This window comes from Lagopus leucura, unplaced genomic scaffold (genome assembly GCF_019238085.1).
Source record: "Lagopus leucura isolate 7727_CA_CO unplaced genomic scaffold, USGS_WTPT01 Super-Scaffold_100002, whole genome shotgun sequence".
Classification (NCBI taxonomy): domain Eukaryota; kingdom Metazoa; phylum Chordata; class Aves; order Galliformes; family Phasianidae; genus Lagopus; species Lagopus leucura.
This window is the reverse complement of record NW_024962263.1, coordinates 40,897,124-40,920,576: the sequence shown is the minus strand read 5'-3', so window position 1 is coordinate 40,920,576 and position 23,453 is coordinate 40,897,124. Positions and strand designations below refer to the sequence as shown.

The window sequence follows — 23,453 nt, the reverse complement described above, 5'->3', positions numbered from 1 at the left end:
CCTCTGAAAATCAGACACTTTTTTTTTTAACTGAATAAATACAGACTTAGGGGCCTGTTTTTGGATAGCCATTTTAATGTAATAGAATGGCTTTTAAAAATATGTGAATAAAGAATGAAAATCCAAAACGCAGAATAAGTGAAGTAACAGAGGAGTCCTGGATTATGACTCTGAGTTTTAACCTCAAAATCATGCTACAACACAGAAAGCAGGTAAACTTCCATTAACCATGCAAACCACTCTGTACACCACATATCTGCAAATGCAAATTTATATACACTGCAACAAGTATAATGGTATGGGTAAAGGAGTGAACAAAGCATGCATGAGTTAAGCACCTTGACACTATACTGCCACTGTCAGCTGATGAGGAGGACATATCCATGCTCTGCATTTTACGAAGCCTAGGTCGAGCGCGCTCACTTGTTTTAGGAACAGTGTCTGGTCCATCTAAATCATCAAGGGTTGACTGCCTTGAGAACAGCATGGTTGCTTCAGTGTAGCAGCTAGCAGCGCAAACAGTTATAAAGACAGTGTTAAATACAAATGATATTACTATACACAGTTCAGTAAATGAATGTGCTCGCCATGCAGCAAAACACAGACAAAAAATTCAGAGAGAAGATAAGGATTTGCATAGTCATCATGTAAATGGTCATATTCATATAGGGGCTATAGAAGGCTGACACCCATACATTCACTGTTTGAAGAGACATTAAACCAATATGACATAGTACATAGTTTCTGGGTGCACCTAATTATGCATAAACATCCTACCACAGATTTATTTTCTCCATTTCTCCCCGAGAATTTCCAAACTCCCCCCAAATGTTTTGGGAAGTGACTTTCTCTGTACAAATTCTCTTTTATTAATGATATGCTATGCTGAACCTTTTTACATAGGTACAAGCCAATTTCCTAAAAGAGCTCTTAAAATGTAATAAGCTTATATTCCACAAATAGAAAAATAGCTGTCAGATATTGGCTAATCCTCTTTCCAAACTGAAGAGCCAAACCGGATATGTTACTTAGCCAGCAGATGCATGCCAAATATAACCTGCACTGCATGGGATGGCTTTCATTTTGATATTTAGTAGTAAGCCATGATGATTCTTTCCAGAAGATCTCATTTATTTAAAACACAGCTTAAAAACTATTTTAAAATCAGAAACATGTACATCTTGAAAGGATATGATAAACCCTTATCTCCTTTCATTTATAAAATACAATGGGACACCAGAGACACACACCATACATTGAGCATTTATGTGTTACTAGAGGAAAGAAGAACTGGATGAGTTATGAGGAAGAAAGTACATGTTTAAATACAAGCATATAACATAGCAATAGGAAAGAAGCAGACACATTAATGACATATGGTAGGTAAAATAATTTTTTCTCCTGTAAAAATCCTTGAAATACACAGATGTCTATGATGTAAGTTGAAGGACCTGGTGTTTTAACACATGCAGTGACCTGCGTGAATCTCAGAACTAATGAGAGAAGAAAAGATCCCAAAGCGTAGGATTTACATTATACTTTTCATCTTTCTTTTGGTTTCATCTGTGCACCTGAGCTACTGCAGTTGCGGATTGGCTTCCCTGGCTAACATCGAATGTGTCCAAAGCTGAAAGTATGGGGAGAGAGGTCACAAGGGAAGTACAATGGCATTTTCTGTGTAATTTCTGTCTTGCTAGCTTGAAATAAAGAGAAAATTGCTGGCAAAAAGTGACTGCACTAAAGCAAAAGGAGAGGGAAAAGACTAAGTATGTGCAGCAAAAAAGTACTTATTCTCAAGCCTACATACACTAATGGTCTTGGACAGAGTGAACAGAGGTAAAAGAATACTTTGCTCTTAGACTGGACAAAAAATACCACCAGGAACCAAAAGTACTGCAAATCCTTTAATTGAAGTCAAGACTATCGGCAGAGGCATGACTATCCTGTCATTTCATATGGCTGAAACCCTTTACAAACCACTTTATTATGTGTTGTGCACACAAATATATACAAGTGCCCTTCAGACAAAACCTGCAGGACAGGATTTTGATGGGGCAGATTATGTGGGAATGGGAGATACATACTGGAAGCCTGATTCAGAAGAAACTTTCTATTACATATGCACATAAGTGATGTGCCAGGTTGTACTATCAATAATGTTTTGGTGCTAGAGTATAAGAAGATGGCAGAAGGTAGATAATTTACTTTTGTAGACTGCCTTCATGCCTGTGTGCTACAGTATTGTCCACATGTCATTTTATATCTCAAAGGTTGAGTTTATTGTTTTAAAAAGCAATACCTCTTCCTAAGTATTTTAAAAGCAAACATAGTCCATCTGGAACTTTCCAAGCACCTGAAGCAGAGCAGCTATTGAAATCAAAGGGGCTTGTACCCAATCATATATTTTTAATGGAACACACTTCATCTGTCCTTCATAATAAGTGAGATCCGATCTGGGTCCCAGGAAAAGAAAAGTAAAAACTTTTGTTAATTGATACAAAGAAAAAAATAGCCCAGATTTAATCCTTTCAAAAATTTGGCTCAGGTAGCTGTTTTAAATGGAGGAGAAAATAATCAGATGAAATACTGACTGAGCAGTTGCTATGGAACTTTGACTATCTGGAGGTACGTCTGAGATGACACCTGTAGCAGAATATGTATGCTCTGTATAAACATCCTCGGAGACATGCTTCCAAACATGAATGAAATGACAACTCTAGTAAAATGAATTGATTTTCATTTGGGAGAGCTGACATTGAGTTAGTGATTCACAATCACTTAAATTTAATCCAAGCATATCTTGGGATCACAGAATCACCAAGGTTGAAAGAGACCTCCAGAATCATCCAGTCCAACCATCCACCTATCACCAATATTTCCACTAAACCATGTCCCTCAGTTCAACATTAAACATTTCTTGTACATCTCCAGGGTCAGACTCCATCACTTCCCTGGGCAATCTGTTCCAGTGCCTGACCAATCTTTCAGAGAAGTTTATCCTAACATCCAATCTGAATTTCCCCTGGTGCAACTTGAGGCCATTTCCTCCAGTCCTATCACTACTTACATGGGAGAAGAGGCCAACCCCCACCTCGCCACAACCTCCCTTCAGGTAGTTGTAGAGAGCGATCTTCCTGAGTGACTTTTCAAATTCATTAAATTAGAGACCTTGAAAATTCTTAGCTTCTTGAAATCATTTAACAAATAGGAATTTAAAATTAAAGGTTCATTAAAAGCCCTGATTGAGTTAAGCATTTTATATAAAGTTTATCAATTATCAGATATCAATTTCAAATAGGGATATATATAGCAGAGATGTTTTTATCCTGTGTGAGTGGGAAATTTACTTTATGACTTCCCTTCTGTTAAATTTATCCTTCCCAGAGATCTTAGTAGTTAAGAGATATACCTATAAATTTTTTTCTTTTTTATTCCATTATAGTTGCTGACTGGCATTACCTTTATGAGCTAATACACTTTCTACACTTGCCAGCAAAATACCCGAACATTTCTTATCACACATGTTCCTAAGTCAGACCTGGGTCCAGACCCAAAATGAGACTCTCGTGTTGTAGTTTCTCCTGCCTCCTAAGGCAAACTTCTCCAGCACTCTCTCCTGCATGCCCTTTCTCACATGGCGAGGAAAGCACCTGATAAGACCCCAACCACACCTGTGTAAGAGGGACAGGGGGTCTCACCTTTAACCCCTGTAAGGGCCTACACACAGCCAGAGCTGACAAATGCAGAAGTTATTTGTGAAGGAATAGAAATGAATACAAACCGAGCCAAGTATAAAGCTCTGGATGGAAATTTAACCTTGGCTCTGCCTCTGCCTTCTATTTCATAACTGTAGATCATGAAATCTACAAGCTATTTAACCTAAAAAGACTGGCCTCATCAGTCAAGGCTCTACCATGATAGCTCTCAGTCTCTTCTGTTGGTGCTCATCAGAGCTTTTTAAGAAATAGCATCAGTATCTTCTTTTCCTGTCCCATACATTGCACTTTGCCTTTAGAACACGAGAATATTTATACATAAAGAGAAAGGAAGCAATCCCATTAAGAATACTTCACCAAATCTCCAGCTAGTATACAGCAAAAGCACTGTGGATAAATAAGAGATATGTGCCCCTAGTTTAAGAGAAAATCCCACAAAGGATAATCTGCAAAACTCCTTTTAGAGATATACGTAGTATGAGAACAACATCCCTGAATAAGACTTAGAAGCATCAGCTTAGAACTTCACAAGAAATTTACAGCTCCTGCAACTGATCAGGTGAATTATTATCCCTGTGAATTACCGTTTGGAATCCACTGTTCGGAGCACTGAAGGCATACCTACAGCACTTCTGGTCATAAAGAACATGTATTATTATAATAGAATAACTTCTCTGCTTCTGAACTCAAGTTTTAATTCCAAACTTGCCCGTTTTACTCATACATCTAATATTTACAGCAGAATCTAGTGTAGGGCAACCAATGGATAATCAGAATAGTGGCTGGAAACCCTCTACCTCTTCCTAATGGTTTTCCATTGCAATCCTAGTTCAGTGATCACAGGAATGCTTTAGTAAAAATTATTTTGAAATGCAGGATGTCCGCTCCTATTGTTTGGGCAATTCAAAAAAATAATTCACTTCATAAAGGTATATGAAGTTTAAAACACTTCACATTTCTAAACAAGCTCATAAACTCTTTTGTAATTCCAGGAAGGAACATGTAAAGGTGCCTTAATAGACATATGGCACAATCATTTAATCAACAGACCCACTTTTTGCTTCCTCTCTTTACTGATCGTTAATATTATAGCAGATGTGGACAATTTGCAAATACTGACAGTGGAAGAATATAAGCAGAAAGAGAATTCAAGAGAAGAGAAATCAGTTACAACACTGCTTTTGCTACTCCTGTGTTGATAGTTCCTGTGACATCTCCTGGGAAAACAGAAATGACAGCAACGTGTTTGCAATATTTGCTGTATTTGCTTTTGCTTCTCCTGTTGCATAGCACCTCCACAGAATTACTGAATTCTCTGAGTTTGAAATTTGGAAGCATGCTCAAAGCATGGTGACAAATAAGTGACCATTCTGAAAAAAAAAAAAAAAGTAACTGGATCTCAACACTGGATATCATTTCATTGAATTTACACAAAAAAATAGCAAGATTTGTCTTTGATTATAGTTTATTTTGGAATTGGATTCCCTTCACTTCTAGTTACATTTCTCGCTAACACTGTTATATTGTAATGTTAGCTTCTTCTACCTATAGAAAACAGTGTGATCAAAACTTATTTAATGAAAGCAGGACTGCTATTAGTATTCCTTACTTAATAGAGACTGAACTTTGTGGAGTTAAATTCTGCCTTCCAGATATCCAACTGACTCCAAGTGAGCTGGTAATAGAATTTGGCTTTACAATTTTCTCATGTAATCTGACCCCAATAAAACTTTGAGACAAAACACAAAGGTGTTGCTTGGTTGGGTAGCTAGCCACCAAAAAAGATTTGCTAGGATTTGATGTTTTTACTGGAGTGAACCTCTCAAAGGCCAGTGTGTACTGTGGGGAGCAATTTGTGAATATTTTGCTGAAGCATAGTACTCACAGGCAATCTCTTACACTTACTTTTCAGTAACATCAGAAGGGAATGCAAGCCCTCATTATTTTTAGTCTGCTAACATGTACCCATATGTCATTAGTGAAAGCTAAGCATACATTACTGTACACAGAAGCTAATGAATCTTTAGGGTACATCAAAGAAAATGTGACACTGCTACACCTCAAAGAAGGACAGGACAGAGCAGAATGCAATGGGTTATGAAATGGCTTCATTTCCAAAGCCTTCTTTTCTACTCCTCAAGATGCTGTTGCACAATTTCTGTGGTCTCTTAAGAGTCAAGGACACCAGGGACACAGTGGGAACATGCTGCCTCTGTAAGGGAAGGAAATGAACATGTGTGCCTCTGTGTGCGTGGAGCAACAGGAGCACTCAGTAGTTTTGTACAGGGACTGACAGTATCCATCTTCAGAAAAGAATGAGGAAGGTGGCTTTCATAAACAAGTATGTTTGTTTGATGCACAAACTGTGTTGCTCTGCTGGACTGCAGTCATAGTAGTTAGGAAATCAGGCTCCCCAGATGGTCCGTGGGTGTGAGAAAATTATTTTGTTCCCTGAAACCTCAAATCTCTCTCTCAATTCAAAGCCTTTATTTATTTTTATTTTTTTTTTTTGCCTTGTGCGTAACAGAAAATAATCTATTTTCCAAAAGCAAAATATTCATAATGAATAACGGTGCTCCAAACTCAAGGCCTGAATTCTTAACACAATATTCCATAATCATACTCAGTCTCTTATTTTCCATTACTTTTGACAAGATCAGAAGACCTGTCAGTGACTCCTAATTCTATGGGAGTGGTGAGTGTAAAAACCACAGAAAGCAGCGGTGCAGTGGAAAAGGACTTAAGTCATCTGCTTACAATTGAGTGCACCAGTGTAAAGGAGCAGTAACACACAGAAGAAATTTCATTATTCAAATAGCATAGATCAGTCAAAAGAAGTGTTCAACACTGATTAGAAAGTTTATGATACTAAAACGTTATCTAAAAGTACATCTATTGCACAGTACCCCAGTTTCTCAAAAAAGAATATTAGTTGAATACCTGGAGATACTGTCTCGAGAAGCTGCTGAATCCAAACTATCCATTCTTTCAGATGTTTGCAAACCGGAAGCTTGCCCAGGATTTTTATCAATTGAGTCCAGTCCTGACTCCTTAGAAAGTTTCATCATATGGTTCTGGTAATACATATGGATGCTCTCCCGGGTAGGAACGTTTCCCTGTGAAAGAGAGAAGAGGTAGAAGTACATGACAAGGGGAGGTACATTCATCAAAGACTGTTCAAAAAGTTCAGTTAGGTGCAGTGCAGATCATTTAGTGTGAAAATGAGATATGGGCTGAAACCTATACATAAGGCTTCAGCAAATTTGAGACAGATCATTTAGACAGCTTCACCGAATCCAAGAACACTCATAGATCTTATTAGCAGCCAGTAGCAAATTTTTAAAACAGAAACAAATGAAACAGGTCCTGTGTAAACTAATTTAGACCTTCATTTGTTTCCCAATATAAGAATTTGCTCATGAAGTATGGGTACATTTGAAAAACTGGGAAAATCACATCAATGATGGAAGCTATTTACTCCTTTTACGTGATTTCAAGATCACGAAAGGGAGGTTTTATTAACTGTCAACCCAAGGCTGGGCAAAGAATCAAGCCTTTCTGGCTATGGTACTGCCATAATGTGAGAATGCTGTCTTGCAATAAGAATAATACTGACAATTTTTTTTTTTTTTTTCTGACAGAAACACATCAAACTCAATCTATTAGTAGTTGCATAGACTTCAGAAGACACACTGAAAGAAAAGATTGTTACTCTCGAGCAGTCATTGTCTTGACATTAATGAAGCCTTATGCAAGGACTTTTTGCAATTAAAATAATAAAACTACTCTAAAATACAGATCATATTTCCTTTAATATTAGCTATTAGTACTTCAACTCTGGACCTTGACACTGTCTCATATTGAAAATTTTCATAAACCTGAAGTTGCATCAGAGAAAAATTAAAAACAAAACTTGAACCTTATTTTTTTTAATAAGGTTATTTTGTGTACACACTGTTGTTTCTGCATTAATAAATCTTTGCGTCATTATGACAACCTGCCTTTGAAGCTACAGCACCTACAACATAATATCCTTATTGCAAGTCTGTGATAAAGAACAAGTGCAAAAGTGCCCCACAGCTGATGAACTGAGGATTCAATTTCAACTTTGTAGAGTGGAATGTAAAATGTCAGGAAATTAGACCAAAAGAAGATGCTAAGGAATAACTTCCTAACATAAATAATAATCTAATTAAAAATATTTCCAATAATATCATATGAATCATCTAGTATAAAACCAGGCTGTCAACAGGTGATCACGGCATAAAGAGGTGTAACTGAACTGGCAACTGAACAAAAAAAAAAAAAAAACCAAACATTTTTTTGCATTTCTCTTAATTACAAAAAAAGTCACTGACATTGTCAGTAGAATAACTTGAAAACTGTGGAATGGTTGGAGTGCTTATTTTATAAAATATCAGATTGCGAACAAAAACACTTGACTGGATTATGTTCACAAAAGAGCTCTGCAGGAAACAACAGCTGAAATGGTCTAAGTGACAGAGACAGAGAAGTTGACACTGATCTGAAGATTGGTGGCTTCAGGAGTGATCCTGAGTGAACCTTATAATAAATTAAGCAGCCATGAAATAGAGGTGACTATATTACTTGTACTTATCCTTCAGTAAAACACTAGAGAAAACAAAATATTTTTTTCTGTACAAAGGAGGTAATCAACTGGTCCTCCAAGGAGTTTTAGTGTCTGTGTAAGAAGGAAAATAGCAAGGTGATAAAATTTGCAGATGAAGAAAATATTTAGGATGTTCAGCTGTAAAGTTGACTGAAGCAGTATTGAAGTACTTCGTAAAACTAAGTACCTTGATAAAAAACAGCAAATGAAAAATTTTTGTTAAAAAGGCAAAGAAGTGTAATGGGAGAAACAGCCTACATAATGACAGGCTTTATGCCTAATTTTGTCAGTCTCAAAGGTCTTGGAATCTGAGCGTATAGCCCCCTGAAAATCTTTAGTCAATATTAACTAAACATTGAAACACACCTCTTAGATCTTACTAGCAAATGTAATTCACTTCTGTTCAAATTTGTGGCTCACCATTACCTTAAAAGTGTGTATAATTCAGATCATCCAGCCTTAATAAGGCCATATTCAAACTGAAAATAATATGAAGAAGGACAATAAAGATGATTCGTGCCATGGGATAGATTTCATGCGAAGATGCTAAAGAGAACAGGACTTTGTAACTTAGAAGAGAATGACAGGAGAGGATTCTATGCAGATTTAGGAAGAGTGAGGTAAAGTGAATACAACTCTGATCTATAGGAGGCCCCCAAAGTGATGAGGAAGTAAGTTTAGAATAAACAAGAGGAAGTCCAAATAATATGGAATCACAGTACAGCTTTATCACGGGATCTTCTGGCAGCCAACAGTAAAAAACTGATTGAAAAGTCAAACTCCAAGAATATAGATTCTTTGCTACTATTAACCATAATGGTTCAGGTATAATCTCTGGTTTGAGACTATTCATAGCTATATACTGGGACAATTACTAGAGAAATGTTTACTCTGAATATGCCGTGTCTGTTTGTTCTTTCTTCCTTCCTTCCTTTCTTTCTCTCCCTTTTTTTTTTTCCTCTATCTTTCTTTCTCTCTTTCTTTTCTTTCTCTTTCCCTCTTTCTCTCTTTTTCTTTCTATAGTAATTATCCATCTAACAGTAGACATCTTGGGGAAAATAATCATAACTACACATTAACACTGAAGCAGCCCTCTCTTCTTGGCTCTGTATCTTATGGCAGACAGTACAGATTTTCTCCTGACCTGGAAAGCCTGCTTCTTGAACTTCCTGGGTCATGGGCAACCTGCTTATCATGCCAGCAAACATTGACTGTGGTAGGCAGCAAGTGGCTATATTACAGTCAAAGATACTAACGTGCTTATGAAGTATTTGAATCATTCTGGTCTGAGATCGTCTGCAGCTTCTAAGAACTGAAAAGAACTAAAAATGAGACTTCTATGCCAAGTTTCCAGAAATAGTTGGGTAGTTAGTGACATAAGTGAAAATACCTGTGCTTAAAATGAGAGCCTTATACTACTGCAAGGTAATACTTACTTGCATTTTGAAGATCCATATACATTTCTAGCTACACTGTTAATGTTTATCTTTGATAATAATGGGTTTTGCTAATATATCACTAGCCTTTGGGGGACCATATATCTTCACTGTGAATGAAGAAAATTATGCTTGCAGGTTGTCAGTCATTTCCAAGACAATATAGCCTACAAAAAGGCTGAAATATGAAGTCTGAGGTAGTTTTTGAGCTGTTTAAAATGCCATGCCTGCTCCTCTCTACTTGAATCTATCATGTCTCCTCAAAACCAGACTTTATCACAGGAGACTTTAGCCAAATCTTCTATCAACGTTTCAAATAATTATTTTTCCAGACATTTACTTTGCATCCAGATAATAAATCAAGCATTTTGTTATTTAAATATTAATAAAATAGCAAGCAGTAGAAGACTCCAGGCGCGTTTTTAAAACGTGCACTTAAGTGATGTTTTTACAATTATTTTCTTTAACACAGTTGACCTGAAAAGACAATCTTTAATTTTTCACTGGGCTGGAAATGGCATTAACAGAAGAAAAAGGCCAAAGGCGTTACCTTCTTAATTTCCCTGGTCAGCATACAACGTTCGATTCTCAGCACAGTAGAGATATCGATGTGTTCTCTTGAGATGGAATTAAGCCAAGCTGTAAAACTGTCTAGTGTTGCCAGGAAAAGGACCCAAGTGAACTTCAAAATATTAAATATCCTCTTGATGATGTTATCTAAGGGGGAGGGAAAGCAAAATAAAGTTAATGAATGCAAATGTCTTTTGCTGTATTTCTTCCTGGAGTTAGTTTCAATTTTCCTTTATTGTCTAATAATAGTCCAAACTGAGAGACCTTGTCATAGTAAGGAATCTCTGAAGATGGCTGGAGGCCTTTTGGCTGTCTGGGCCATTTTCCTGCCTGCATGTCTAAGCTTATCATCTGGAATTCCTTTTCCATCCCATAACTTCATGATCCCACAATCTTTAGTCATATGAGTAGTCCCTGATCTTGGACACCATATGTACAGGTCTGCAAAAGTGAAACCCAAAGATTTGGGCATCTCCTGAGAGCTGTTCAACATCCCCAGTTCCAGTGATCTTAATAGCTGTTTTGCCAGCCCTTGACTATTTACTCATGTGCTTTTTCTCCATGCCTGGAACTTGACTTCTGTGATTGAACCTTGCTTAGCTCAGTTTGAAAGTCCAACCTGCTTAAATAGTCTTTGGATCTCACCCAGCTTTCCAACTACCTGAACACATCTCTTCATTTTTAAAGCTTCTCTTTTTTTTTAAAATAGATTGCATCATATCATCAGCAACCTCAGATCAGTTAGTTCAACTATCAGTAATCATATAAAACAATTGCAAAACATTACTCTTGCACTATTTTGCCAAAAATGTACACTTTCCCATGAGCAATGCTTATGAGTTTATACCAGCAAGAGTAGTTTTCTTTTGCTCAAGGCAGCAAACTCAAGTTAATTTTTCATTTCAGCAATTCCTATAACATTACTGACTGGACCTAAAAAGCAGCAGTTTCAACTTATTTTTCTCTCATTCCCAAGCATACGCAACTTGCTCCAGTTTTTACATAGTGTTACACAAATGCTGAAAATTTTCTTTCCAATTCACTGAATGTTCCAGAGCTATTTGCCCCTGCTAGGATCAAAATCCCAAAGCATTAGGAATATACATTACTTTTAGAGTAAGCGGACAAAGAGATAACAGAAAACTGCAAATAACCCGCCATGCAGGAACAAACTACTTGAAGTAGATACTAAGGAGCCAACAGAAGCACCAAAGCACGATGATTCGAACAACCTTGGTTCTTAACTGTACCACGAGATGGCAAGCAAAGCACTGTAGAGAGAACATTCACTCCTAACCAAGAATGCCAGGCTAATAACGTGTAAGACTTCCTATGAAGAACATGCATGTATCTCTAGGTGTTCAGGCAGTGTTGCGTGAACATATGTGTTGACAATACAACAGTGGTACATTCCAGTAAAGTGGCTGCTGAAATGGCAGCACGTCCCATTTACCTGAGCAATGTCATTTAACTAGCCCAGTATCTCTGAGTAGAGAAGTTTTTGTGACCATACCATTATGTCATTAATATTTTACAGGGTGTTTTTTTTTTTTTTATTTTATTATTATTATTTTTATTTATTTATTTATTTATTTTTCCCTCCAGGCCTTTTCTGTATCATTTAGAATTAGGAAAATCATATGATTTATCTTTATATAAGATTTATTTTCTTCACACATAGTTTAATATACATATCTTGAAGCTATGAAAATCTTTTCATCATAAATTAAAGGTAAAGCTCTTTCTGTTTCTAGAAGCATTCATTTTCTTTGAATTGCAGTTGTAGTATTATGAATAATTTCAAATAAAATGTAGCACTCATACACAGAAACCTACAATATATCAATTGCCTTTTTAACCCACACCTTTCCTCTCTACTATCTAATTTCTGTTACTGACTTCAGGAGGATTATAGCCCTCAGGTTAAAACAATTATCTTTAAAGCTGACTACCACTGGTGTGCCATAGTCTCATAACAGTGCTTGGCCAAGCACTTCCAGTCTAAGCTGAAAGGTCGTTTTTCTCTCTGGGATGGAGGTGATTTAATATACATTTTTAATCATGCTGTTCTGGCAGCTTCGCTGTTCTCTGAAACTTTTTAAAAATAATCTTTTAGGGATCGATTGCATCTAGACCTCTTCAAAAAGGGAAACAAATGTTTATTTTCAGCAGAGCTTGTTATTTTAACTTGAAGGGTCAAATGCTGAGATGGATTCTCTTTGCCTAAGAGTATGAGGCAGGATTTGATCCAAGGTTAATAAAGACATTAATGCTTCATAACAATTACTTCCTAATTTTTTCAACTGTCTTTTTTACTACATATTATCTAGGAATGGTTAATGCATATTAAATTGACTACTTCCAAAATAAATTAATTACCAACCTCATTTCCTTTCCCTAACTCCTTTCTAGCACCAACTGTGCTTCCCTTGAGATGCATTCAAGTGATTCACTTCCATGCTTTAACACGGGTGACAAGAAGAAAGTAACAAATAATAAAGCCCTCAAAACACCATCAGAAAACCCTGTGAGAAAGAAATGTTATTTCATTTTCATCTACCCTTACACAGTGTGGCTCACTCAGAGATACAATTCTAACTGGGGCTCTGGGAAGAGATTCCAAACAGAGAAGAAAAGCAGTTTTTGAAACAAAAAGAGTGTCTTTTCTTCTTTATGGCAATTAGAAACAAAGAGCCAAGCTTTGAGTTATGAACCATTGCACTTCATTGTAGGAAAACTGTCACCATGGGCAAGATCCTGCAAGCTGCTGACACTTCTTCTGGTATGTGTAGCATCTTCAAGTCTGAGAAGGGATAAGACTGCAAAAATCTCATTGTTTTAGAGGAGCTATTTGCACCTTGCTAAAGCATTATCTTATCGTTGCTAAATTACACAGAAAAATTGCAAAGTAAATGTGCCAATAATAAAACTTCAGATCCTCAAAATCAATGGAGAGGGCAACACACAACTGAATGCCCAGGGAGGTTGTGAAGTCACCATCCATGAAGGTGTTCAAGAAATGTTCAGATGTTTACTGAGGGACAAAATTTAGTGGGAAATGCTGGTGGAGTCTGGACAGTTGGGCAGGATAATCTCAGAGATCTTTTCCAGCCTCGATGACTCTATGATTCTATGATTCTAATGGAATCAGGATTTGAAACTAAGCTTAGGAATAAGATGTCTGTAGTGAAAATGCATCACAAGTGTTCATGTTTGAACCTGCACGTGCATTTCTTAAAATGTAGAATGAATAAGTGCAGTAATTTATATTCCAGGAGTAAGATCCTATGCTCAAGACTTGTAAATCTGGCAATAGGAAGTCTGAAAGCTGTTAGTTCTCCCTCTATACATAAGAATGCATTTTGCCAGCTTTTATACTAGCCTGTGATCTCTGCAATGATATCTTTCTGATATACTGCTTAACCCACCACTCACAACTGCACTGTAACAGCAGAGAAAACTTTTTTCTGTCTCCATACCTGGGCCATCAGACTTCTTCTTGACAGGTTCTTCTTCGCTGTCTTCGCAGTCTGCATCAGTACTTCCTGTTGAAAGCAGTGAGTGAAAAAACGAAGGTTATGTCTACTGAAGTTCAGGTGTAGACTCCATGCAAACTAGAAACTGCTCCTGCTACTAAGTAGAAGTAGCTGTACCTCACTACTGTGAGAGAAAGCAGATTTCCATTCCTTAAGGACTCAGTTAAGAGGACTGCCCTGCCGGCGAAGGTGTTCACAGATGACCACTCCTCTCTTGCAACTTCCAGTATCATTTTCTTACATGCTATCTGCTGTGCAAAGACATCTGCTACACAGTGACCCAGAACTCCAGCTACAACTTCACTGGCAGCTGTCAAATTGTAAAGCTTTTTGTCAGGTGAAGATGACAAATGGAGGAACAATTCATCTGATTCAGCCTGAATGGACCCTCATCTTCCCATCTCTAAAATTCCAATTTTTTTTTCTTTTCTTGTTTAAAGAGGAGCAAATATTGAAGAGATATGAATCCCTTATCAACTGATTTTTTTTCAGAGGCACAAGTGATTTTAAAGTGCTGGTAACTATTAACACCTGTGTGTTTTCTTTTTGATACCTGCTGAATTCATTGTGAATTTAGGGGTGCCTGAATATTTGGGCTCCTTACTGTGTCTTACATGGAAATCACACATATCTCTCTCCTGTCCTTTATCTCATCTAAAGCATATTCTGTAGAGGAAAGGGTGTAGCTTGACAGGCCTTGTTATGGGCTGGGGCAAGGAGAGCCAACCAGCCAGCCTAAAGTTACCACATTTCTCCATGAAGAAATGGCTACACACTAGAAATGGTACATTACAACAGAAGGTCCTTTTCCAATTCCAAGCTAGAGTGGAGAGCATTTGTCCTCTAAAAACAAGCTGTCCTTCACTACCATGAACAACAGGCAGTATAGCTAACACGTGGTTATTCTTTTTAAGACACAGAAATGTACATACCATCCCCATATACTTTACGCCTTCGCTTCTCCTCTTTTTGAAAACTTTTCTTTTCTTTGCGCCTCTGTCGTAGTGCAGTTTTAGGATCAGTAATCCAGGCCTGATAAACAAACTGGAAGGAACAAACACATTTATTTTTTTTCCTCATGTTGTGAGAGTAAGCCATAGAATAAGCCATAAGCAGGGCTACACAGTTTGAGTAAATGCATTCAGATCTGCAGGGGTAAGCAAATATTTTGAATCCCAAACCAAACACCTCTCCTGTGGATCTGCTGAGTTTTCATGCGCTATTTTTGCTAGCATAAAACCAAATGTGAAAACACTTGTGGGTGAACCAAGTTTCATTAGAACCCACAAAAATTCATGCTCTGAACTGCTGGGAATTAATACCCTGTTGTGTATATGGGCTCCTTCACCTGAGTCTTTTCATTTTATATGTCCACTTTATCATTTTGCAGACACGATGCAAACTTTATGAGCTTCAATTGACTAACTGAGGCATCAAAAGATGCTGTAGCTTTTTAGTTCAGCTATTTGTGTTTCTACATTTTTTATACTGTAGGTGTTTGTTTTTTTTCTTTTCCCTTTCACAGTGTAAAATGAGTAGATTTACTATCTCTATGCAGTCCCAAATCCAGCACTCGAGAATTCCTCAAATTTCCTCCACATTTTGGCAATGGCTCCCTTTCGTGAGTCACAAAATTTACTCACGAACTCTTATGCTATTGTTTTTTTCAATTGAAAAATGGAGACAGTGATACTTACATATATCAAGGGAATCTAATGGGGCCAAATCCTGCTCACAGCACTCACTCAGATCAACAGTCTGTTGACCTGTATGATTATATTAATCAATGGAATTGATCCTAAATGTTTATTAATGCTCTAGCCATAAATATATATATATATTTATATATATATATATAAAGAAGTTACCAAGACCTAACTTGTTGAACAGTTCTGTTCAAGTTGTGAGAGAAGGCTAGAGAAAAAGGCAGTAACACTTTCATATATTTTTTTCCATTCAGTCTAAAATGTGAAGAACAGAAACTGAAATAATTGAACCTTCTCTTCAGACACTTAGGACAGAAATCATTCTTTTGTTCCTGTTACGGTTTTCATTTGAAAGTGAAAAACACCTTTGATTGGCACTGCATTATTTTCTATTTCTAAACAACACGGACTGTAACAGAGATAGGAGGCCCACAGGTACATGCATGAGGGTGAAAATAAAGCACAGCAATCAAAAAGCTTTATTAATTCACAAGACAAACATGCACACAGTGACAGAAATACACGTGTATCTCAGAGAAGCTGGAGCTGCTCCTTACTGGACACAACAGTAAGTGGCTATTTGGATTATTCATGTTTTTAAAATTAGCATATACAAATTACTTTGGAATATTAAAAGCAATTTTTTAAACTGTCAATTTGAATTTTATTGAACATAAAGGGAAAAATACTTTGTTCTTTTTTGTCCATATGCATGATCGTGGAGAGGAAATTGTTTTGTTACTGTTCATAAGAAAGTTCTCTTCCAAATCTCTCAAGATCTGTGTATTTATTTTAACATATCTGACTTATCCAAAAAAAGCACCATGTGTGCAAATGCATGGGATCAGAGGCATCAGCTCCTCCTTCCTTCATAATAGGTGCTTGTCAATGAAGCTGATCTGAGAGAATGGTGATCCTTAAGTGAAATAGCAACATATTAATCACTGAAAATTAAACTCTCAACATCTCCAATCGAACAGCTGGCTGAGATGGTGTATGCTACCCACAGTCACAGTATGAATAAAGATATCAGAGATAAAAAGAAGGTTTGGAAGAGGGTAGGAAATTAGAATGAAAAAAGGTATTTGTTTAATAAAGGTATTATGAATACATATGTTAAACAGTGGACATTTGAAGAGCTGACTGGGTGCATACAGGTATATTTAGGTTTTTACTGCTGGCCAAAGTCAGGAAATCATACATGTATTCAAGGAGGATGTAAAAATCTCTTTTTATGACCATGAAGCCATAAAAGTTGTCAGACAATAACTTGGTGCAACACTATGTGTCTTTATAAAAATTTTACCAGCTTTCTGAGATCAGTTACCAGGGTGTCCAAAAGAAGCATGCAACTGGATGTGATCATCTTATACAAGAGTATCAGAAGAAATCAAGAATTTGGGTCTGCATTTTCTCTCCAGTGCTGCACTTAAGGCAAGACAAACTGCTTTTCTTGTCGCTCCATCACTCCAAAAGTAAGAAATGTATTGCATTTAGTAGGAATTAAGCTTTACCTTCCATTACTTTTTGTATCATTTATATTAGAGGAAAAATGCAGACAAGGACAGAGGTATATGTTACACCAGGATGGCTCACATAATGAGTACTAACAAAATGTCAAGTACCTTAGCTGCTTTGATTAAATACTGAAGAATAGTTTTTGGTAGTTTAATGACAGACTTTGGCAAGGCTAAAATTGCTGAAGCAAATTTTCCAATAGCTCTCTATAAAGAAGGACAAAGCAAGAGCAATTAGTAGAAAATGAGAAGATATTAATAGAACATATCTATTGCATGATCATATCTAGATTATTTAGAAAGGGTTTAAATCCACTGACTCCACTACAAAAAAAAAGATCACATGTGATGTCTATAATACCTGCATTATCTAACAAATAAAATCTTAAAATTTTCCCTTGAGGTGACTATTGCAAACTATTTACACTAAAAAAAAAAAATTAAAAAAAAATTAAAGTAATTCTTCAGCCTGTGCCACAGAATAAGTTCTCTTTGCTAGTATTAACACCACGTGCATTGTGATGGAAAGCATATGAAGCATACATGATCTAATGATGAACAAATTTTCATAAACAAACACAATATGATTTTCCAGACAAACTGTCTCCTGCATGAAGCCACTCATGTTTAACATACTGCATCTTCATGTTTAACATACTGCAGAACTGTTCACTGGTCATGGAGGAAGCTGCCTGCTCTTCCTTGGGCTGGGCTTTTGGTCATGCACCAGCTCTGGAGCAAAGTAAGTTTGTAAATGTGTGGAAAGGCATATCCACAAGAAGTTACTTGTTTCCTTGAGATTTTTAGAGTCGAGAACCAAAACCATTTGCAGTATTTCTGAAATTCTTCAACAGCTCAAATTTCAGTTTTATAAAGATTAAAGCAATCTTATGTACACAAGTGTTTCACTAACTTTCTCACCTAGGTCCTTAATTTAAGCCAGTGTGTTCAATAATCAATGCTGCAAAGATCAAGCAGTCTACTAATAGGAATCCAGTTAGGAAACTTCAGCTATATTTTTATCATTATATCGTTTTACTTAACACAGTCCATCACTTAAAGTGCAACATTAACTAACACTATCCTGTAAAAGAAATGAGAAAAAGTGTTGTGGTTGCTTTTTATATTATAAGGCTCTTTATAACCCAAGGATATATTTTTTCTGGTGCATTAGTGTGTCACTAGTGAAAACAACAACAACAACAACAACAACAACAACTAAAATGTTTTTTAACTATGTGCTTTTTCTTCCATGAGAAGTTGCTTATTTTGGGGTCATTTCTTCATGGAATGAGAGCGTCTACTCAAAACTAGAAAATCACTAAAGCATTCTGTGGCAGGAAAGACAGCCTCCTTGCTTGTCTATACAGCAATACAGAAAAATAAAGCTCAGATTCAGAAGCTTTGTTTTTGATTTTTGTTTTCCTCCGGCAGAAGTGAGTGAAGATATGATTTCATTATAGCTATTGTAGGAAATTGGCAATGCTTAAAACAAGTAAAATTGCATTTTAAATTGGCACGAAATTTCATTTCCAATACTTTTCAGATGTACTTTATATGTACTAGCTGCTAGAATATATCAGCCTGTATTAGGAGAAACCTAAACTGTTTTTTTCAGCTGCCAGCTACCAAGGAAATTGCTCAAAAGTACCTGAAATGCAGATTTTTTTCGAGGCTCCTCCTCTTCTTTTTTCTCTTCTTCCTCTTCCTCTTCACTGTCCGTCTCAAACAAATAATAATTTCCACTTCTGACCACTAAGTGAAACAAAATATTTTCTTATTTTTCTGAAAAGTTCTATTCTGAAGTGCCCCAAGACCTATCAATAGCCAACTATTAATCAGGATAGCCAACTCATAATCAGGAGAGATGAAAATACAGAAGACATGAATAGGTCTCAGATAAATTATCTGATGTTAGTCTGTGACACTTTTGGGCATGGATGAGAAGTATACAAGAATATAAGGGAAGACTGTGAGAAGAAAACAAGGAAATAGTTTGACGTTTATCAAGTTACAAGGTATATTTTTATGGAGTTTAGTATGAATGAGTTGAGAAGTGAAGGTCATTTGAGGGAGTAAAAAGAGCCCAGCAGATAAACGAATGAATTTATGTAAACAGTACCACTGGACAAAAAATAAAGAAAAGCTCTTTAAAATGCTTAGGCATCCTTCAAACTATGGAATGGTATAAGTCAACACTTTCTTCAGACTTTTAAGTTTTGGTGAGTTAATGGAAAACCTTGGTTTGTTTCGAAAAGATCTCTTGGATTCTATGAACACAAATGAGTTTCAATTTTTTGCCCACGGATTCAGAAAGAACCTGAAACCTTGGTACAATAAAGATGCAGTGACTAAGCTAGGCCTTATATCCTTGAACAGAAGCAATGTTTTTATTTCTCAGATGGTAACAGGCCTATAAGAATAAATAAGGGAAACAAAAGAAATGAAAAATAAGATAATGAGCAAGAGAAAAATCAAAATCACAGCATTACGTTCAGCAGTGAAGACTGGTAAATAACTTCTGCATTTAAGCTGAAATATTTAAAGGAGCATTTACTCAGATGAAAAGTCACACAATTTGGGTATATGGAGCAATACATACTTATATTGCAAAGTGTATTTAACCCTCATTACAGGCATCTGGAAAACTGACAATAGCTTTAATTCTATTCAATCATACCTTGAATTCTACAGAGATGTGCTGTACATAGGTGGTCATACAAAACAACAGTAGAAACCTCAGAGTGCACACACTGTGAAATTTGCCAGATCTCCATTAGGTTATAATTTCAACATCTAAAATTCCCTCACAGGCAAAATTCTGTGCATAATTATGGCTTTGTAACACCCCTGAAAGCCTTGCAGAGGGACAGAGACTTCAGCAATTCTAATTGTTGAACTGAGGTTAGAAGCCTGGAAATTTCTTGGGTCAAACAAATTAATCATTTTGCCCAGGGCCTTCTAAGAAAGCCTGCTTAAATGCACAGAGGATAGAAATGTATTTTAAGAACCAATAGTCTGCAGTTCTCTTCCATAAGGAAGTGTTTCACAAGCAGTAACAGAAACTGTCCACACAAAAGATCAGCAGGATAAGGTCTGGCATCTAAGAGGAAACCTACACCACTGTGCAGCTGTAAACAGCCTCAGAGCAGCACCTGGTCAAAACTGGAAGGCCTTAGCTGGCACAAAACAAATTAGAAAGGATCTCCCTCCAAAATTTTTCAGTTAGAGTATGTCTAAGGGTACACCATAATATAGTAATTACACTCCTTTTACAACTTAAGAGGGAGGTATGATTGAATAGCAATAATGCACTCTTGCACACATCAAAGTGGAGTAAGAAGTGTGTCAGTCACCTGCAGGGATTATTACAGTGCCCAAACTGCAATAATAAAATAATTCATGGCTAGATTGGATTCATGGCCCCCTCTTCCTACTGCAGAATGAGACTTTCTCATACTGAGATAAGGTACTTGCAGGCTTTGTGGAATGAGATGGAGGAGGCAGGAGGTGAGTCTTGCAGGAGAAGTCACGTAACGTTAGCATCTGTTTGTGCCCAGAGGGAAAGAACTCCCCAGGACAGCTGCAAACTCCATTTTTTTTTCTTCTTGGTCAAACACAACTTTGAACCCCAGGAGAAGCTGAGGACCTCTAAACACGTGGCCTGCTGATCTTTGTCGGGCTCCATATCTGATCTACAAACACTAAGAACTCAGAGAGTTTCACTGGGGAAAGCCTCATACGTTTTTCTCATCTTTTCCACTCAGACTCAAATTCATGACTGCATTTTTATTCCTATGAATATCAACTGAGGCATTCTTCTGTAGAATAAACTAAAATAAGTGGTATAAGAATGACAATAACAATCTAAATAAACATCAGAGCTGGGATAAAAATTTGAGCTTTAGCAACCTCAACAGCATATATACAGCCACAACTCCATTGTGAGAAAAACAGCCACTGGAGAACGCTGCAGGGTTACAGCACAGTGTTTCAAAAGGATAGATGGGGAATAATAGATGAGAAATATAATTCTATATTGTTTGTGAACTTGCAGACACCTACTGCAAGTGCCATGTTTCAGTGTGGGGAAGTGTGGCACATGGCACGCAATCACTGTATGTAGGATCAGGGTCTGTGATGTTTCCCACAAGGTTTTGCATTATTGCAGTAAATAATTTCAAGGGTGCTCACTGTTGAAATACCAAAACATAAGTTGCCACCTAAATTAAATAATGAGGGTGAAAGAAGTAAAAGCCAAAGTCAATGTCTCTCTCTGAGCAGTTCTTCTTACTACAAAACCAGTGGTGAATAAACATGAGACCATATCCCGTTCCTTCAAAATCACTGTAAGTTGGAATTCTACAGCAAAAACTCACAAACTAGAGTTTTAATCTGTTTGATCATTACTGTTCTTAGTGAAAACTACAGGAAAAGAAGTTTGTTTTCACAAGACTTTTGAAAAGGGATAGGTCTCTCTAAAGTGGCATTGTGCCCTTTAGAAAAATAAAAATAGACATAGTTTATTTGTGACTTGATAGAAATAAGCATCCAATATTCTGTTAAACACTGTTGGCAAATATATATGCTGGAGATATAAACAAATACACAAACATAAATTAAGGAGTCTGTAGATGTGTAAAATTATTCCTAGGAGTAACTCTCGATAAAGTAAATGACGAGGCACGATATCGACATTTATATTTAACTCTGGTCAGTGCTATACATCTGAATATTTTTAGAATCCTCAAAACATATTAAGGAGTTTACATTTTATTTCCTTGAACAAAGATCCAATAGGACATCAGATTTGAGATTGTAATCTGCTCAGTTTTCTTCTGTTTCATCCAGTGAATAATGTATGGATGAACTCTATTATCTACTCGGACTGGGATGGAAATACATTAGAATACCACAATGGAACAATGATATGAGAATAATAATTTCTTGTGCACAAGGCTGAACATAGTTCTGCTCTCAAATAAACACAAAAATATGTAAATAACAATATCAGAGATACTCAGCTGAGCTCTGTGTTCCTGATGTGGGAGCAGTCTAGCTGCCTCACTGTGGCATTCATATTTCTACAGCTGATCACAGTATCACTGAAGGACCATAAAAAAGATCTATGATGCGTGCATATTCAAACAAAATTATGACTTAGAATACATTAGCAAACCTTCACATTTGTATGGTTAAATATATTGTACCTTGCAGCAGGGGAGAGTTTAAGACTTTTGAGGCCAAAATTTTTGGCACATACTTTTTATCTGATTTGATATCTTTCTAAAAATGCCCAAAATGTCATAAGCTATGCTTCCAACATAAAAAAAAAAAAAAAAAGTATACATATCAAAATATGGTTAACCTTCCTAATTGAATATTTGGAAGTAGAAATTATTTGCTAAAATAAACAAGACTTCTATCAAGTCACAATCTTAAAATCAGGCATAAAACAAACAGGTCAGGGAATGCCTTCATTCTGGTCAAGGATATAAGGGTTAAATCCACTTATTTGTAAAATGATTGAGAAAACCTACTGGAAGCATGATCAACCCAAGGCCGCCACCACAGCTTTTTTTTGCCCTTGGCTTTCTCTTTGTCTGCTTCTCCTAAAATGAAATATGTCCAAACATTAATTTTACAAAATGAGAAACGTTCATTATACTGATAAATCATTTTTCATTTCTCTCAAAAGAGCAAAATTTCATGAGCACATCAGATGTCAGAGTACTGAATGCATTCAGTATAGAAGTCATTTAGAAGCATGACCACCCAGCACAAATACTTTAGGTTTTGCAGCAGTTTGAACAGAAATCTATGCTAAAACAGCTTAAAAGTTCAGTTTTGCATTTTAAAACATACAGTCACTCTTCACTGTAATAACAGTGAATAATAACTTCTCTTAAATCCCTCTAAATTTCAGGCGCCAAAATTTTAGATCCAGTAAACGTTGATCCTAAGTCAGTGCTGGAAATGTGGCGCTAGACAGATATCACGTATCCATTCCCACATTTAACAGCATTTAAAAAGCATACAAATATTTCAGCAACTGAAAAAAAGCCTCACAACATCCAAAAAACCTAGCTAGAAAAATGTGAATTCCACCTATTTGTAGCTTTGTAGTTTATGCACAATAATTTTGCTCAAAACAAATCTCTGCTGCTATTCAGCTCTTTGCCAACAACCTGAAGTTAACCAAAAGTAACCTCCAAGCAAACTGTTTTCTCTAAGTCTTCTTGCAATCTAAAATCTCAGATTTTTTTGGCTGAATTAAGCTTCAAAATGTTACTGAACAATCAACCTTGTTCCACGATGAACAATCTGAAGAATGATTTCTCA

The 23,453-nt window shown here is 36.5% G+C and overlaps 1 protein-coding gene across 13 annotated transcripts in view; it reads right to left on the bottom strand.

Annotated features, from left to right (window-relative positions):
- PIEZO2 (piezo type mechanosensitive ion channel component 2) overlaps window positions 1-23,453 on the bottom strand; it is a 245,733-nt gene that overhangs the window by 23,606 nt on the left and 198,674 nt on the right. For 11 of the 13 annotated variants that reach the window (XR_006178478.1, XM_042869233.1, XM_042869225.1 and 8 more), the window contains 8 exons: window positions 22,652-22,723; window positions 18,763-18,866; window positions 17,220-17,318; window positions 14,821-14,932; window positions 13,832-13,897; window positions 10,333-10,499; window positions 6,657-6,832; window positions 339-506 (listed from right to left, as the gene is read on the bottom strand). Coding sequence is in view for 12 of the 13 variants with exons in the window: in XM_042869233.1 (XP_042725167.1) it covers window positions 339-506; window positions 6,657-6,832; window positions 10,333-10,499; window positions 13,832-13,897; window positions 14,821-14,932; window positions 17,220-17,318; window positions 18,763-18,866; window positions 22,652-22,723 (964 nt within the window). In the remaining variant the exon portion in view is untranslated. The remainder of the gene's footprint in view (window positions 1-338; window positions 507-6,656; window positions 6,833-10,332; window positions 10,500-13,831; window positions 13,898-14,820; window positions 14,933-17,219; window positions 17,319-18,762; window positions 18,867-22,651; window positions 22,724-23,453) is intronic. The other 2 variants (XM_042869234.1, XM_042869238.1) reach the window with 1 other exon arrangement.